This window comes from Vulpes lagopus, chromosome 11, assembly GCF_018345385.1.
Source record: "Vulpes lagopus strain Blue_001 chromosome 11, ASM1834538v1, whole genome shotgun sequence".
In the NCBI taxonomy this organism is placed as follows: Eukaryota; Metazoa; Chordata; class Mammalia; order Carnivora; family Canidae; genus Vulpes; species Vulpes lagopus.
Window position 1 is genome coordinate 93058016 of NC_054834.1, and position 19716 is coordinate 93077731.

Here is a 19716-nt window from a genome sequence, read left to right on the forward strand (position 1 = left end):
AGCAAGGTTATGGTTAGGATCTACCTCACAGGTTAATGCGGAAATATAAATGAGTAGATATATATGGCTTAGAACAGTACTGAGGGCATAAAGGTCTTTAAAAAGTAATCACTATTATTCTAAGGTGGCCAGCCCTAACCAATTCCAATTTTAGAATGAATCAACTTCCCAGCTGAGAAAACAAATCACCCTAAAGTTCCACGGCTTAAGGCTCTTTGTTTTGTTATGATAGTGAACTTTTCTTTGTGCATCTTTCTTTGGATCCCAGGAGTAAAGCTAGTTCCTACACTGTCCTTTTGGGACTTTCCCACTACCTGGTCTTGTTCCCTGGATCTTGCCCTACCTCCACCCCAGTTAGAAATGAAGCATGGCTGCCCTTGAAGAGAAAAGGGCCTTAAGTAGAACTCATTTCTTCTCTCATCCCCAATCTTCATTTCTATAACTTTCAGGTGAAAGGAATCCTCCAGAGTTTCTTGCCAAGGTGAGCCAGGTCAATGTCCTCTCCACTGTGTGGTTCAAAAAACTATATCATCAAGAGTTTGTGGTATGAGAGATGTCTGGGTGGCTCAGTCAGTCAGGTGTCAGCTATCAGCTCAGGTCATGATCCCAGAGTCCTGGGATCAACCCCCTCTTTGGGCTCCCTGCTCTGCAGGAAGCCAGCCTGCTTCTCCCTCACCCTCTGCCTGAGCCTCTCTCTGACCTCTCTTGTGTGCTCTCTGTCAAATAAATAAATAAAGTCTTAAAAAAAAAAAGAGTTTGTAGTTCTATTTTCAGTGAATAAAGATCTTTCAAGTTTGTTGTTTATTCCTTATAGATGTATTTTAGGTAGGGAATTCAGTAAATATATGCTCACTGTAGTAGTTATCTGCTTTTTTTTTTAATGTCAAATATCTAATTTCTCCCTTAGAGAACTATAACATTCCTACTTGGCTCTGTTGTTGAGGTCAATCTGCCTCCACCTCTGGGTTTCAGCAGGGAGCTAGTCTAATCCAAAGAATGTACTTTATTTACCCTGTGATCACCAGTGATTAGTTCAGGGATTGGGACAAGCTTGAAATTGCTGGCGTCTACCCTTTAGGGCCTTAACCCAGAAAAACAGCTAAGTAATGGATCCTGCTAATATAATTTGAGCTCCAAATCAAGCTAGGTCCACAAAAACCGAAATTGAGTTTTGATGTGATTTTATGTATTCATTTAAATGTCATTATATCAAAAGAAATAAGGCCAAATGTGAAGATCTGCTTAGGAAAACTGTATTTTTGCTCATTATACTGCCACTGTTAAATTACTACCTTGGGCCAAGCCCATGGTAAAATGGGATAAGACTTTCTTAAGCACAAGTCTCAGATGCTTTTCTAGGAACAAGGGAGCTGACTGGTGCCATTTCCCTGCTCTACTCCTCAGCATAAACACAGAGCCACCTGAGAGAAGCAGGTTTATTCTGGACACTAACTTGCTTATACTAAGTCCCCCACCTCACCCCATGCTCTGGTGGGACTACCTTCTCAGACAAGCTTGTCTCAGTCCCAGTGTGGTCGGCTGCTCCTCCAGAAGACTAGCACAAACCTATGCCCATACCAAATCCCCTGTCCAGAGAGTTCCGTGGCATTAGTGTCAGGTCTCATTTCACAAGCAGACTAGAGCACACCTAGTTAAAGTTCACCACATTCAGGCCAGGGATCAAACACTGCCCACAGCAGTCAAGGAGAACCTCTGCAGACCACTGGCCTGAGGACAGAGCAGCCAAAACAACAGCAGAGTGCATGTAGCATATACCGGAGACACCCTGTAAAGTGCCAGGCTCTGGGCACTACATGACTTCTTCTTTATAAGGCCATCACTTTCAGGAGCAGGAGACATAACTGGCTTTTCTAGCATAGAAAAGAAGGCAGAGACTTAGGCAAAATGCCAAGATGGAAAAGGTTATCCCAAAGGAAAGAACAAGATAAGGTCACAGTCAGAGATCTAAGTGAAACAAGTATAAGTAACGTGCTGATGGAGAATTTAAATCATAAGGATACTCACTGAGCCTGAGAAAAAAATAGAAGACATCAATGATACCCTTACCACAGAAATAAAAGAGTTTTAAAAAGAATCAGAGATGAAGAATGCAATAAATGAGATTGGAAACAGGCTTGATGCAATGAACAGCAGGCTGGAAGAAGCAGAGGAATGAATCTGTGGCCTAGAGGACAAAATAATGGGAAATAATGAAGCTGAACAAAAGAAAGAAGAATTATGCAACACAAGAAAAGACTTCGGTAATTTAGTGACTCAATCAAATGTAATAAAATTTATATTATAGGAGCCCCAGAAGAAAAGGAAAGGGGGGCAGAAAACGTATTTCAAGAAATAATAGTAGAAAACCTCCCTAATCTGGGAAGGAAACAGACATCCATATCCAGGAGGCACAGAGAATTCCCATAAAAATCAACAAAAGCAAGCCAACACCTAGACATATTCTCATATTCTCATTAAATCTTCAAAATTTAATAATAAAGGAAAAAATCTTAAAAGCAGCAATAGGGATGCCTGGGTGGCTCAGTTGGTTGAGCAGCTGCCTTTGGTTCAGGTCATGATCCCAGGGTCCTGGGTTGAAGTCCTGCAGTGGGCTCTCTCTGCTCAGTGGGGAGACTGCTTCTCCCTCTCCTTCTGCCTGCCACTCCCCCTGCTTGTGCTTTTTCTGTCAAATAAATAAAAAAAATAAAATCTAAAAAAAAAAAAATGGCAGCAAGACAATAGAAGTCTTTAACTTGCAAGGGAAATCCATAAAGCTAACTGGACATTTCTTAACAGAAACTTGGCAAGCCAGAAGAGAGCGGCATGATACATTCGAAGTGATGAATGGGAAAATCTGCAGCCAAGAACACTCTATCCAGCAAGGCCATCGTTCAGAATAGAAGGAGATAGTTTCCCAGACAAAAACTAAATGAGTTCATGACCACTAAGCCCTGCAGGAATATTAAAGGGGACTGTGAGTGCAAGGGAGAGACCAAAAGTGATGAAGACAAGAAAGGATCAGAGAAAATCTCCAGAAACAAGTAATAAAATGGGAATAAATATGTATCTATCAATAATTATTTTGTAAATGGACTAAATGTTCCAATTAAAAGACAAAGGGTGTCAGAATGGATAAAAACAAAACAAAGTCATCTATATGCCGCCTACAAGAGACGTATTTTAGACCTAAAGACATCTGCAGATTGAAAATGAGGGGATGGAGAAACATATATCATGCAAATGGATATTCAGAGGAAACCAGAATAGCAATACTTATCTGGGACAAGTTAGATCTTTTTGTTCTTGTATTGTTTTTATCCTGCTTTGGTATTGGGGTGATACTGGCTTATAGAATGACTTTGAATGTGTATTTCATTATTTGTAAGATTCTAATAAATATTTTAATAAATGTTTCAATATTTTTTTAATGTTTGGTAGAATTTACCAGTGAAACCATGTAGTCTTGGGCTTTTCAGTGCTAGGAGATTCTCATTCCTAATTTAACTTTCATTCCTTTTATTGGTCTAAGATTTCCTATTTCTTAGATTCAAGATTCATGCATGATTCAATCTTGGTAACTTGTGCATCTTTAAGAATTATCTGCTTTTTTTCTCCTAAATTAACTGATTTGTTTATAGTAATCTGTTATCACACTAAGTATTTCTGTGGCATCTGCTATATTATTTTTAGTTTTCATTTTGGGTTTTCTTTTTTTTTTTTTTTTTTCTTAGCTTAAAGCATTGCCAATTTTTTTTTTTTTTTAAACTGGTCCTTATTTCAAGTGTTATATTATTGCTTATTTTGGTCTCTATTCTATTTATTTCTGATTTTTATTATTTGCTTCCTCTACTAAATTTGCTATTTCTTCTTTATCTAGTTCCTTGGAGTATAATGTCATTTATTTGAGCTTTTTTCCCTTAATACAAGCATTTACAGGATAAATTTCACCTATCATCTGCTCTTGCTTCATCTCACTGGTTTTGGAATATTGTGGTGGTTTTTTTTTTTTTTTTTTTTTTTTTTAAGATTTTATTTATTTATTCATGAGAGACAGAGGCAGAGACACAGGCAGAGGGAGAAGCAGGCTCCATGCTGGGAGCCTGATGTAGGACTCAATCCCGGGACTCTAGGATCATACCCTGAGCCAAAGGCAGATCCTCAACCGCTGAGAAACCCAGGGGTCTCATCTTTTTTGTTTTGACATATTTTGATTTGAGGTTTGATTTCTTATTTGATTTCTTATTGGTGTATTAGTATGTTGTTTAATATTTACCTACTTTTTAATATTAAAGAAATAAAATGTTAGTAGCACACATTCCAATCTCTAGGGCAGTTCATTAGCCTTTATCTCTGCAGAGAGAACACCAATGGTTCCTAAAAGCTGGTCCGCACACTGGGATGGGTCAGTGACAACATTCTCACCAACCTGTAGCATTCTTCTCATATAAATTCTGCTATATCATAGTGAGCAGAGCTCTGAGCCAAGTACTAGGCACAAGAGGGAACTGAGGGGAAGTGCTCTGAAACTCTCTTCCTTCCAGATAACTGACTGGAAAAATCTGACTTTAGGGAGTAGCAGAAGGAACTGGAGGCATGGAGGCCATTGTTCCATGGCTTCTAGTTGTGTCCAAGATATCTTGAACCAGTATTATGTGACTTTCGTTATAGACAGCATACCTAAATACAACCAAATTCATGGAGTGCCTGATGGCTCAGTCAGTTAAGAATCTGCCTTTGGCTCAGGTCATGATTCAGGGTCCTGGGATCCAGCCCTGCATTGGGCACCCTGCTCAGTGGAAAACCTGCTTCTCCCTCTCCCTCTGCTGCTCCTCCTGCTTTGCTCTTTATAAAATAAAATTTTTAAACAAAACAACTAAATTCACAAGTAAAGGATAGTGACAAAAAGAGAATCTTATAACAAGTTGACATTTAAACTCTAGTCTGGGGATCCCTGGGTGGTGCAGCGGTTTAGTGCCTGCCTTTGGCCCAGGGCACGATCCTGGAGACCCGGGATAGAGTCCCACGTCGGGCTACCGGTGCATGGAGCCTGCTTCTCCCTCTGCCTGTGTCTCTGCCTCTCTCTCTCTCTCTCTCTCTCTGTGTGACTATCATAAATAAATTAAAAAATTAAAAAATAATAAATAAATAAACTCTAGTCTGTGTTGAAGATTCCAAGATGGTACAACTTAAATCCAGACCACAATTAAACAGTATAAATGTTATAAAATGAAAATGGGATTGTAAATGTTCTACATTTGGGTTTTCAGAAACATGTCCTTTTTTGAGTATCTTAGTAGAACCCTGCCAACCTTCTTCTGATATTAAGGTTTGCCCTTTAGTTTACCTATAGATTCCTTTTGGTGTGAGGAAAAAAAATACTCCCTCCTTTAGGATATTAGAATAATAGTAGATAGTAGTATTTAGTAGTATTTATTTTGCCAAGTACATTTAAAACTTGCTAACCTTGGGTTGGGCCCACATTCTGAATTTTTTGGTATTACTACTCCATGACCTTAGAAAGCTTGGAAACCAGAGGCACAGGTCAGCTGTATAAATTCCCATTCCCAGGCTAGCCTTTACACTACCCATGCCTACCATTAAAAAAATATACATGTATGCATACATACACACACACACATACACAGTACACTATCTTTCATTTTAAAAAGAACACAATTGGGATCCCTGGGTGGCGCAGCGGTTTAGCGCCTGCCTTTGGCCCAGGGCGCGATCCTGGAGACCCGGGATCGAATCCCACGTCGGGCTCCGGGTGCATGGAGCCTGCTTCTCCCTCTGCCTGTGTCTCTGCCTCTCTCTCTATCTCTCTGTGACTATCATAAATAAATACAAAAAAAAAAAAAAAAAAAAAAAAAAAAAGAACACAATTGACTTTATAAACTTTATTTCTTAAGATTTTAATTAAAATAATTTAAAGAAATTACAAAAATACAAAGAAATTATAAGCAAACAATGGATAATGAGAATTCTTTTTAAAAGAGATACACGATGATAAAAAGAAAGAGAGATATGCAATAGGGAAGAAAAATAAAGTTTTTATACACTATTCAAACATTCATTAATTATAAACCATAGCCATAAAAGCTTTCCGAACATTGGCAAGAAAAGCCGAGAAATTGTTGGTCTTCCTTACATTCTCTTGAAATTGTGCCAGGCACTCAAGATGAGGAGAACTATCTGACACTAGAATAAAAAAGAAGATAATTTGAATGAGACTTTTTTATGGAGAAGTGTTTCTAATTTAGATGCTTTCATCAGATTCAAATCATTTCAATTCCATTTTACTGAAATGCTTTAGCACAGAATAATAGATACACTAGATTTTCATATCCTAACTATCTTTTGGACCTGTTCTTTGTTTAATCTCTAAATATTAAAATCTTAAGTACTACAATCTTACTTTAAATTTAAACAGATGGTAGTCAAGGGATTGAAGGGCTTAGTAATGAAGAACAGGATGCCACTTCCCAACATCTTTCTGTAAGTTTTGCTTTACCTAAAGTGTTTTAACAGGTGAGTTGTTTTTTTAAACCATTAAATCAGTTTTCTCTCTAAACCTTTGGTTTGACTTCTAGTTTCCATTCACTGGATCAAAACAAAAAGAACTTTCAATGCCAACTTTTAGTAATTTAGAATTATGGGAAAAAAATTTAGACTTTTGTAATTTTTCATTAGGAAATGTTATTGTGGGACACCTGGGTGGCTCAGTTGGTTAAGCATCTGCCTTTGGCTTAGGTCGTGATCCCAGGGATCTGGAATGGAGCCCCACTTTGGGCTCCCTGCTCTGCTTCTCCTCTTGCTGCCTGCCACTCCCCTTGCTTGTGCTCTCTGTCAAATAAATAAAATCTTTAAAAAAAATGTAATTGCTATTCTAAAAGTGGTATTTATAGGGTTTACTAATCAAATGAGACACAAAGTCACAATAACAGTATGGCGGCTTTCACATGTAGCTATACAAAATGATACATCTTGGGAGCAAATCTCCAGTGAGGGTGGTCAAAGGAAAGGAATGATCCAGCTCTCTCTCCCAACAATTTGGTCCTTTGTCCAAGGAGAAGAAATTCAATCATGTCAGATTTCCAGCTCTTGGCCTAAGACTGCTTAGGAAACAAGGACCATGACCACATGAGAAAGAATAGCAAGGAGCACTTGGTTCAAAATCACACAGTAGATCCTATTTTAATACACTATCAAATACTGTGATACTATGTAACAAGAGAGATTATATACAATTTAGAGAACAATACAAATCTAGGTATGTGGTTTTTGGGTTTTACTCTTTATTTTTTTTTATTTTTAAAGATTTATTTTTGAGAGATAGAGAAAATGAGCACAACCCTGGGGAAGGGTAGAGGGAGAAGCAGGTTCCCCGCTGAGCAGGGAGCCAGATGTGGGGCCTGATTCTAGGACCCTGGGATCATGACCTGAGTGGGGGTCGCTTAACCAACTGAGCCACCCAGGCGCCCTGAGTTTGCTTTTTAAAATTTAGTAGTCATTAAAAGATATTTACTGAGAGAGAAAAAAAATCTGTATGTGAATTAGATTCCTAAAATATAGGGCAGCCTGGGTGGCTCAGCGGTTTAGCGCCGCCTTTAGCCCAGGGCCTGATCCTGGAGACCCAGGATCGAGTCCCACATTGGGCTCCCTGAATAAGCCTACTTCTCCCTCTGCCTGTGTCTCTGCCTTTCTCTCTCTGTGTCTCTGATGAATAAATAAATAAAGTCTTTAAAAAAAAAATACATTCCTAAAATATAAATTCCATGAGGATGAGGAACAAGTCACCAGGGCATATGAGGGAGCCAACTCAGCAGTTCTCCTGAGTGTGTGTCTGCTCTAAATGTCTTAAGATGAGAACACAGGTCTAATGAGCTAAGAACCATTTTCCTGAATTCCAATAAATGAAAAATTACTTTACAAGGGGGTATTAGAAGAATAAAAAAGAGATATATTTCCATTATCTTCTTGCTCTCCCTACTATCAATCATATATATTCCCCATAAATTGATGACCTCCTGGCCTGCTGGAGAATCAGTAAGTGAGCTAAATTATCAATGTGTGGGATTTTTCAGGAGAGGGTAATATTTCTTAAATTGATTTTTGGGAAGATAAATTATCACATTCTAATGACTTACCATTTGCTTTTAAAATCACTTACTTGAATAAATTATAATATTCACATTTACATAGTTTTATCTTTTATAGCTTTAGCTTTAAGTTCTCTAAAAGGATAATTCATACTTGTGTATGAAATGCAGTGGTCTTTAAGACTTTTCTGCCACTGTGGCACTATGCCATCCTGAAGAGAAAGATCCCACCTAATAACTATAAATCAAAGTGACACTCACAGCCTTTAGAAGGCACTATCCCATGAGGTGAGACTGGCAAAGAAAGCACTACCTTGTGGGAATTACTTTCCTTCATATTACTTTATATGCGGAATTAGTAACATTTGGGGATGCTGATCTTAAATACCAGTTAAGAGATAGGAATACATGCCTTCATACTCCCTTGCTTCATTTAGGTGGAGGGAAAACATAAATGGGTTCTCTGGATGCTTCGGGTCAATATTAGTGAATATGAACTGCAATTTATCACCTGAAAAGAGAGATTAAAAATTATTTGGTATGAGGACATTTTATTGTGTCAAGGCTCTCAGTGGAGGTGAGCTTTTTCACCTCTATCCTTAATATCCAGACTGATAAATAAATAAATAAATAAGTATATAAATATATATACACACTTAACCAAGCCTCCAAACGCACAAGTTACAAATTAGTTTTGAATGAATTGTAGTTTAAATATGATTTTTAAAAGCACGTGTAACAAAAGAAAAGAACTGATAAATTTGACTTCATCAAAATTAAAAACTTTTGTCCTTCAAAGGGTATTAGTGACAGTGAAAAGATAACCACAGAATGGGAGAAAAATATTTGGAATCATATCTCTAACATGGATTTAATATATAGGATATATTTTTTAAAACAACTGAATTAAAAGAAAAGCAACCCAACTCAAAAATGGACAAAGGACTTGAATAGGTATTTCTCCAAAGAATAGATAAAAGTGGTCAATAAGCACATGGAAAGATGCTCACCACCACTAATCACTGGGGAAATGCAAACCAAAACTACAATAAGATATAATTTTACACCTACCAGGACAGCTATAACAAAACAAAACAAAACAAAGAAAAGAAGAGTGTGGAAGAAGTCGTGGAGAAATTAGAACACTGCTGGCGGGGATGTAAAATGGTGGCACAGCTGTGGAAAACAGTTTGGCAGTTCCTCAAAAAGTTTACATAAAGAATTACAATATGACCCAGTAACTCCATTACAAGGTATATACTCAAAGAACTGAAAATGAGGACTCAGAAAGCTTTGCCAATATTTATACAGCATCCCTCACAGCAGCCAAAAAAGTGATAATAACGTGTTCACTGACAGATGACTAGATAAACAAAATATGGTATATTATTTGGTCATAAAAAGGAATGAACTTCTGATACATGCTACAACATGAATGAACCTTGAAAACATGCTAAGTAAAATAATTCAGATGCAAAAAAGCAAATACTACATGATTCCACCTATGTGTAATACTTAGGTGAATTTAGAGAGACAGGAAGAAGATTAGAGATTATAGGGGCTGGGGAGAAGGAGTAAGAAGTCATTGCTTAATGGGTACATAATTTTTGTTTAAAGTGATGAAGAATTCTGGAAATGTAATGATTGCACAGCATTGTGAATGTAATTAATGTCATTGAATTCTATCATTGAAAATAGTTAAAATGGTAAATTATATGTAATATGGTTTTACCAGAATAAAAAATGTAGAGTTTATCATACAACCTCAAGATCATGACCTGAGCCAAAACCACAAGTCCATCCCTTAGCTGACTGACTATGCCATCTAGGTGTCTCCACTAAGCTAGATTTTTTGAAGTGTTAATAACAATGGGAGGGATGCATGTCAAGTAAAAAAAAAAAGACTTTATAAGACAGTGAAGGGTTTGATCTGGGTTCTCTTCTTTAAAAAACATTACTTCCTGACTTTGAGGGCTATGAGAAAGTTCTATCTATTTTTAAATCTAAAATAATTTTAATGCTTTCTGGTTCAAAAAAGTACCTCAGGATAACAGTAAGTCCAGTGGATCAAAAACGCAGGGTCAGACCTTTTATTTCCCTCTAATCAAAAGGTTAATACTTTTTATTAAAAGCTTATTTCAGGGCAGCCCGGGTGGCTCAGTGGTTTAGCGCCACCTTGGGCCCAGGGCCTGATCCTGGAGATCTGGGATAGAGTCCCATGTCGGGCTCCCTGCATGAAGCCTGCTTCTCCCTCTGCCTATGTCTTTGCCTCTCTCTCATGAATAAATAAATAAAATCTTAAAAAAAAAAAATAAAATAAAATAAAATAAAATAAAATCTTTAAAAAAAAAAAAAAAGCTTATACCAACAGATGGCAGGGTGGGGCAGAAACAAGACTAGAAGATGTATGAAGAGCCCAGACAATGAAATGTAATTATGTAAACAGAAAAATGTTTCCCTTTTCATTAATAATGAAATGAAATGGACTTAAAAATAAATGCTCCAATTATATCTAGTCAACTGCCAAAAAAACAAAACAAAACAAAACAAAAAAACAAACACAAACTTAAAAAAACTAAAAAAAATACAATTCTGGCAAGAATACAATAAAATGGGTACTCTCTACATTGCAGAGAGGTGTGCATAAAAGAATTAATATGGCAGGCCTAACACTGCTATCGTTAAGAATCTTAGAAAGGCCTGCTTGCAAGCTGGTCCTTGACTGGTTTGTTGGGGCCCCCCAGAGAACCCCAGGCTCACTAGGAGGACTCCCAGGACTCCCCAGAGGATCATACTCAGGGCTAGGATTTATTACAGCAAAAGGCTATGGCAAAATCAGCAAAGGGAAAACCACTTGGGGTGAAGTCCAGGAAAAACCAGCACAAGCTGCAAGAGACTCTGCTGAGCTTCCCTGGTAGACAACACTTTACAAGTAGTGTCACATTCAATGCTAAAAGAATTAGGCACATCCTGTGGGACTCTGCTAGATTAAGATTCTTAAAAAATTATGCCTGAAGAAGTGTTTCTTTTTGACATCGCCCCAGTGCCTTTTTCGGGCTGATTTTGTTTTGTATCCTATCTGCAATAAATCTGAGCTATGAATAGGACTATATGCAGAGTCCTGTAACAAGTCCTTCTAGGGAGTCACCACACCTGACAGTGATCTCAGGGACTGAGATTCAACAGGGACTCACATTCAACACAGTGAATAGAGCTATAAATTGGCACATATGCTACACATAATAGCCATCAAAATATTTATATATACTTTAACCCAGTGATGGCTCTCTGGGAATTTCAAAATATTTTTTTTAAATTTATTTATTTATTTATGATAGTCACAGAGAGAGAGAGAGGCAGAGACATAGGCAGAGGAAGAAGCAGGCTCCATGCACCGGGAGCCCGACGTGGGATTCGATCCCAGGTCTCCAGGATCGCGCCCTGGGCCAAAGGCAGGCGCCAAACCGCTGCACCACCCAGGGATCCCTCTCTGGGAATTTCAATGGAAGTTATACAAAAGAAATGGAAAAGTCTGTATTCACTTTAGTACTTCTAAAACTGAAAACAGGAAGAATCCAAATGTTAAGTTAGAAACAGACCTGTATTAAATGATAAAATATTTGATAAATTAAGATACATTAATGGAATGAATTCTTGCATCACCAGTTAAAAATTACCATATGAAAACTATAGCAACTGGGAAAATGCTAATCATATAATATCAGTTAGAACAAGGACAAAAATTATTTTCATGTTGGTAATCATGGCAAAAATACATTTATTGAAATAATGGATGATAAATAACCAAGGCACCAGTAATTGTTAGGGTGATAAAAATTTTTAAATTCTTTCTTATTTTCTAAAAAGTTAATAATGTTGTCATTGTTTTATTTGAAAATACTTTTAAAATTCTCTACTTAAGATACACCTTTCTAATCTCAATGTTTATTTACATTAATATACGTACCATAAATTTTTCGAATTTCTAGTCCAAGTCGGTCTTTATATAAGTCTGCAGATTTCTGTAGTCTTTTCAACCTCTCTTCATTAGCTTTGTTGGCAGCAGAAATAGCTATGATTAAAAAAAAAACACACACACATATTTGAATACAAAATTTTTTTAGACAAAGAGACTTTATATCATAAAGAATGTGCTTAATAGTTCCTGGCAGAGAATATGTGATCAATAACTTATTTGCATAAATTATACTATGGCTTCTCCAGATAAAGCTCATTTAGTGAAACTGTCTTCCACTCTGCTTAATTAAGCTCCCATATCAATTGCAGTATGACGCTGGTTATATTAGAAATCCAAAGGATCTTTAAGTAAGACAAAAGAAAATAAAACCCACTTAGTTAACTTCACACAGCTTCCTTGCAGAAATGAGTGGCTGGCTATGCCCCTGAGGTATGCTATCATATTTAGTAATGAACTAGAGAGAAGGCAAGAGAGAGAATTGTGACCCATCACCACTTTGACATTTAGGTTAATGTTTTAAAATGTGTACAATCAGAAACTTACTTTCCTTCTTCCTAGCATATTCTTCCTTAAGATCCTGAATATTTGCAGTCAGTACGTCCAGTTCTTGCTTTTTGTCTTTTACTTCAGCAACCAACCTTAACAAGTTCTCTTTTTTTTCTTGAATGAGGTTATTCTGCTTACAGATTTCTGTAAGAAGCACAGAGTATTAGCTAGAATATACTTTGCTCTCTAACATCTATCACAGTAAGAAATATTGACATTCATAAGATTAATAATGTTTTAATTGATAAGTGTTTTCTAATGGTTCAAAAATTATGAAGAAAAGAAAAAATCGTTTTATTTTCTATTTGTGTTTGAAAATAAAAATGATCAGACAAAAAATTTTTAAATGAGAATACCAAAATAAATCAAGAAAACTAGATCATGACCATTGCAGCTCTGTTCTTCAAATGAATATATAAATAAAGCTCACCACCAAAGACAACCAAAATCTGGACGTTTTTACACAGTGCTTTAAAGAAACCGTTCATTCTAATGCTATGTCAATGATTCTGGAAGATACCAAAGACAGAAAGAAGTGAAGGAAAAAGGCTGGGAGATGGAGGAGTAGGAAGGATGAAATCTTATTTACACTGGTAACAAACAAAACATCCAGAAATAATCTAGATCAAGAAATATGTAGGCCCTGTACAAAATAAAAGGGCAAAACCTCTCCAAGACATATATTTGACCTGGATGTATGGAAATGACATTTTATGCTTCTAATGACATCTATAAAGATGTCAATGTTTCCCAAATTCATTTCTATATTTAATGTAGTCCCAATGGAATTTGGAGGGAAGGGATAGGGAGGGTCTAACAAAAGTAATTATAAAATTTATCTGATGAATACACAGGTGAGAACTGTTAAGGAAATATGGTATAATAATAATAATAAGGGTCCGGCAGCCTGGGTGGCTCAGGGGTTTAGTGCCACCTTTGGCCCAGGGCGTGATCCTGGAGACCTGGGATCGAGTCCCACGTTGGGCTCCCTGCATGGAGCCTGCTTCTCCCTCTGCCTGTGTCTCTGCCTCTCTCTCTCTCTGTGTCTCTCATGAATAAATAAATAAATAAAATCTTTAAAAATAATAATAACAAGGGGCTTGTCCTATCAAATTTAACATTTGTGATTAGAAAACTTTTAATACAATAGTGGGATACCAGCTGAAGAAATGACACATAGCTTAAACAAAAAGGCATTACCAAACACTGGTATATTTAGGGAATTAATATGAAAAATGAAATATCATAAATTAAGTGGGTAGATGGTTCCCAAACTGTGTTGAAATCCAAAATCCAAAAAAAAAAAGAAAGAAATCCAAAATCCATATTTTAGGGGATCCCTGGGTGGCTCAGTGGTTTAGCGCCTGCCTTTGGCCCAGGGTGCAATCCTGGGGTCCTGGGATCGAGTCCCACGTCTGGCTCCTGGCATGGAGCCTGCTTCTCCCTCCACCTGTGTCTCTGCTTCTCTCGCTCTCTCTATCATAAATAAATAAATAAATCTTTAAAAAAATCCGTATTTTATTAAATATTTAAATATAAAATGAAATCTTGCAAAACCTTAAAGGGCAGTATCTGAATATAAAATTAACTCTACAAGGAAAGATCTTTTTACTCAAAGGCAAAAAGAAATCAAAGAGAAAGACATAAAACCAGCTACATAAAAGTTAATAAGTGGGCAAAAAAAACCTCACCTTTGATTCAAATAAGCATTAAATTCTACCATATGCTAGGAACTTTGTTCAACACCTTATATTGCTATAAATTTACTTTAATTTTACTATAATACATTTTGTCGGTCTAATTTAAAAGAGGAAAAGGGCTCAGCAGTTGACTAATTTGCCCAAAGCTTTATTTGCTGGGGTGCAATAAATAGTAAGACCTGAATTCAAACTCAGGTCTTAACTTCAAAGGCCATGCTTTTGAGCATTAAATATTCTCCAAGTGTTCTTAATCTAGAGAAGACACAAATATAAAACCCTAAGACAAAAACAGACAAAGGAATAAACAGAGGAAATGTAGACTGCAGATGGTTTATAAATATGAAAGACAATTTAACCTAACTAGTAATCACAGAAATGCAAATAAAGCAGTAACATATCAATTTTCATTTATTACAACAATGTTTACAAAAATAATAGCTAGTGTTGAGAAGAATACAAAATACTAGAATCCTTGTGGCATATTTTGACATTGCAAAACAAGTCTTAAGGATATTCATCTCCTTTGATTATTTCATTTTTACAAGTCACCTTAAGAAAACAAGATGTGCGCAAGTATTTATATACAAAAAATTTTCAGTACTATTTATAATGGTGAAAAACTGAAAACATCCTAAATGGCTAACGAATAAATTCTTAAATAAATATGGCATATTAATAAGGTGGAATATTTTCAAAGAATTTAGTAATATGGGAAAATACTCTAAAGAAAAAAAAGTTATATAGACACCATGAACAAAATTATGTCAAATATACATGTCATTTTGTTAAATGTGGTTCTCAACGTTTGATAATTTGTTTACATTTCTGTATTTTCCAAGAATCTGGACATGATCATATATGATGTCAAGCATAATTTAAAAATAGACATTTTATCAGAATTACCAGAAAGAAAAATGCTTTTAAAAAGAAATTCAATTTAAACTAAAACCAAAACCAATTCAGCCATTTCTTCCCCCAACCTCCGCTTCTGGCAACCCCCAATATGTTCTGGTATATGATATTTATGTATCATTTAATAGTTTAAAAGTTTCCATATTATTATTATTATTGGATACTCTAACCCTGCAAAGTAAATAAATGGGGCAGCCATTATTATCCTTATTTTACAACAGTTGCCAAAGTTGTAATTTGACCAATATCCTTGGGTGACAACTGGGGAGTCAGAATGTAACTGGGACCTTTGGACTTTAAATATGCATCTCTTCTGTCATACAACATAGTTAATTTTTGTTTCACTAGCATTTTTCTATAGCAGCCATTCTGTAAAACAGTATGGAGTTTCCTCAAAAAATTAAAAATAAAACTACCATATGATCCCATAATTCCACTTCTGGGTGTTTATCAGAGGAAAATGAAAACTAACTGAAAAAGATATCTGTACTCTTGTGTTTAGTATTTACAATAGCGATAAGGAAACAACCTATGTGTCCAACGACAGATGAGTGGATAAAGAAATTGTGGTATATACACACATACATATGTATACAAAATGGACTAAAGAGAGAGAAAGAAAGAAAAGGAAGAAAGAAATAATGAACGAACCGTATGGATTTGTGCCAATACAAACGTAAGGGCTCGTGATGTTGAATCAACTATTACTTTATGTGTATGGAGTCAGCTGTCTCTTTTATTCTCTAAGGCAGGTATTTCAAATTTTCACTACTACTCATTACAAAAACCTTCCCTTGAATTTTCCTTCCACATGGAAATGTTGCTTTATGATATACTGGAAAGAACACACAATTTTGGCTGCAGACCTGGACCTGGTATCTATCAAATGTCTGACCTTAGCCATGTTTCTTAACCTCAGTGAGCTTCAATTTCTTCATCTGAAAAAAAGGAATAATTTCTGTCTTGTAAGGATCCTTCTAAGGATTTCATTTTATTATTTTTTAAGATTTTATTTATTCATAGAAACACAGAGCATGAGGGGCAGAGACATAGGCAGAGGGAGAAGCAGGCTCCATGCAGAGAGCCTGACATGGGACTCGATCCAGGGTCTCCAGGATCACGCCCTGGGCTGCAGGCGGCGCTAAACTGCTGTGCCACCGGGGCTGCCCGGATTTCAGGATTTTAGAGGCTGGTCCATAGTAAATGCCTCTCACTTTGAACCAATGATCTCTCTCCTTGTGATAAATAGAAGGAACAGATGCTCCAGGTGGGCCAGAATTTTTGGCTAATTTGTTCTCTCCAGTATCTTCCTGGAAGGGTACCTGGCACATAGTAGCTGCCCAACAAATATGTGGTGAGTAAATGAGTTCCCTCAAGCTTGCCTACTCCTCAACTGTATCATGCTAAGCAAGTATTAGCCAAATATTCACTGAATTAATTAAAATTAAGTAAATTATATTTCTGTCCAAGTATAAACTGATTTTTAAAAGAAAAACAAGGGCAGCCCAGGTGGCTCAGCAGTTTAGCACCACCTTCAGCCCAGGGTGTGATCCTGGAGACCCAGGATGGAGTCCTACGGTGGTCTCCCTGCAGGGAGCCTGCTTCTCCCTCTGCCTGTGTCTCTGCTGCACGCTCTCTCTCTCTCTCTGTATCTCTCATTAGTAAATAAATAAAATCTTTTTAAAAAATTAAAAAAAAAAAAAAAAAAGAAAACAATTGGGACGCTTGGGTGGCTCAGTGATTGAATGTCTGCCTTTGGCTCAGGTTGTGATCCCAGGGTCCTTGGATCCAGTCCCACATCAGGCTTCCTGGGGGGAGCCTGCTTCTCCCTCTGCCTGTGTCTCTGCCTCTGTGTTTCTCATGAATAAATAAATAAATTTTTTAAAAATAAAGAAAAACAATTGATAATGCTTTTAGATTTCAGACTATTTAGAGCACATTTTCACTACGGGTAACCTTTAAGAGCACAATGAGACTCACAATAGTAAAAACTGAGTTTCAAACTTCTATTTCTAATCCCAGCAATTCTACAAACTAAGGATGTTCACACACACACACACACACACACACACACACACACACTCTGTCTCTCTCTCATGGTTTTCCTTTCTGCTTGTGGTTACAGAGGAAATGAGGGAAGCAGTACATGGGCAAGGAAGCTTCAAGGCAGCTTAGAAAGCAAACATGGGTAAAAGTCTAGCATAAGAGCCTACCAGGGTTCCAAGATCAAATGCCTTCAGGGGCCAGATAATGAGTCAAGTGGGCAAAACAAAGCCAAAAAAACTACTGGGAATCATTGCAAAGAACACACGTGTAAAGACATTCCATTAATAGTGCTTAAAACATGGTGCCACGAAATTTAGCCTGTGGCCTATGATGGCAAGTCTGTGATCCGTGTGTAAAAAATTCAATAAAACCTAAATATACACCATGAAACCCCTGGGGTGGTATAAATGAGAGGGCAAGAACAACAAGAAAAAGATGGAAAAAAACCCTACCCCAGCTTCTGATTTCCAATGGGAAAACAAACTTGTTTTTCAAATAACTTGCATTCACACATCTCACAAGCATACTGACGAATAAGAAAAGAGACAGAAAACACAAAATACAATGCTTATTTATATAATGTTCAAAAACACAGTACTAATACTAACTACTAACAGGTTAGCTCTGGAAGGTGAGAGAAGGTGAGAGAAGAAAAGAGTATACATGGCATGGTCTATTTCTTAAGCTGGGTTGTAGGTCCATAAGTGTCTATTAGCTTTTTACAGATGTGTATGTGTGTGTATATACAGACACACAACATTGTTTTACTTGGATGAGGGTTTGCATAAAGATGTTCCATCTAAAAAAAACCTCTAAAAAATCTACAGTTTGTCACCTACGATTCTGATACTCCAGAAACATCTCAACCATTCGTTCTTCTTCCTTTAACTTCACAGACAACTTTTCTGAAAGAGAAATTGGAATTGAAGTTTCAGTTCAGCTGCAATAACATAAACAAACAAACAAACAAAGACAACCAAACAGCATGTTACAAGCTGACTTCCGTTACCGGCACACGCTTTGATGGAGTCTTTGTAGGTCTCTCTCAGTCCCACCATCTGAGAGGAAGTGTCGCTGACGGTGCCTTTGAATTTACTCCAGAATTCACTGATGCTTTTATCAAACTGCGCCAGTTCGTCATCTATCATTCTGGAAGAAAAAATGCTACGAAAACAAATAGAGCGTTGTATATCTTAGGAGTTAACTGAAATCGGATCAGGCTCATAATCCAATCAAGCATATTTTGGCAGTTTGAGCTTTGCTAGAAAATACAGGCTTAGGTTTAACGGTTTAACTCCAGATCCTCCAGGGCAGATCAAGCTCCCACCGCACTTCACTGCAGTTAAGAAGCAAGCCTCTCCCAAGCAGCCCGGGGGGTTCAGCGGTTTAGGGCCGCCTTCAGCCCCAGGGCGTGACCCTGGAGACCCGGGATCCAGACCCACGTCGGGCTCCCTGCAAGGAGCCTGCTTCTCCCTCTGTGCGTCTGTCTCTCTTAAATAAGAAAATAAGCAAGGGTGGACACCTTCACCTCCTGGGGACCTAACATGTAATTGCACAAGGACTCAGGACTGTAATTGCACATGACCTCAGGCCTGGATTGCCAGGTCCCAGGTGCAGGTCCCAGGTGGACGGCTCCTCTCACATGAAGCCTGCCTCTCCCTCGGCCGAGGACAGGCACGGGCCACCCGAACGCTCTGGGCCTCCGTGTCCTCTGCTGTCCGGCAAGACCGCGGGCCCCATCGGTCTTCCGTAACCTAAACCCATCCCAGTCCCCTGGAGCCTCCCGGGCCGGCCACAGACCTTGCCCTGGCCGCGGCCTTGGGCCTCCTCGCCGCCCACCCCGCGAAGCTGAGCCGTGCAAACAAGCTGAGCGTTCACAGCCCCGGTTCCCTGATCGCGACAAGCGGCCCCCACCTCCCTCCCTCGCCCTCTCCAGGAGGCCCCGCCACGTACCCACACAGGACCTCAGCCAATTCGAGCCAAAACCAGGCCTCCAGAACCAGGGCCTGCAGCCGCGCCGACTTTCCTTTTTCAAATTTCAGGGCGCCTTGCTCGTCCCGCCCCCCGGGCGTCCATTCGCCTTCGGATTGGCTGATAGCTATGCTCCTCACAAAGGGATTGGCTGAGCTGGCCCTCCGGCATTCTCGCGAAAAGATAGGGGAAAGTGCATTCTGGGATTTGTAGTTTTCTTCTGAGAGGCACATTCGGACTCTCAGCTCTGCTTCCCCCGAGGGCTCCCCCCAGCACAAGTCTTTCATCAGTTTCAAATAATCTGCAATATAAATATTTAACTTTAATCTCATCCTGTTGCCAAGTATTTACCCTCTTCTTTAACACTCCCTGTAGCTTAATTTAAAAAAATGAAGCTAATAAAAATGCCATTGTTTAATCTGTCTTGTCATTTAATGACTTTTCAGTGGGCAGTGGTTGG

At 38.0% G+C, this 19716-nt stretch overlaps 1 protein-coding gene across 1 annotated transcript; it reads right to left on the reverse strand.

Annotated features, from left to right (window-relative positions):
* Window positions 1–5971: 5971 nt before the first annotated feature.
* SPC25 (SPC25 component of NDC80 kinetochore complex) lies at window positions 5972–19338 on the reverse strand. The gene is made up of 7 exons (XM_041722559.1): window positions 19239–19338; window positions 18295–18449; window positions 18125–18190; window positions 12625–12771; window positions 12070–12174; window positions 8515–8613; window positions 5972–6201 (listed from the first exon to the last, which is right to left on the reverse strand). The coding sequence occupies exons 2-7, from the start codon at window positions 18431–18433 to the stop codon at window positions 6077–6079; spliced, it is 681 nt and encodes a 226-aa protein (XP_041578493.1). The 5' UTR covers window positions 18434–18449; window positions 19239–19338; the 3' UTR covers window positions 5972–6076.
* Between the last annotated feature and the right edge of the window lie 378 nt (window positions 19339–19716).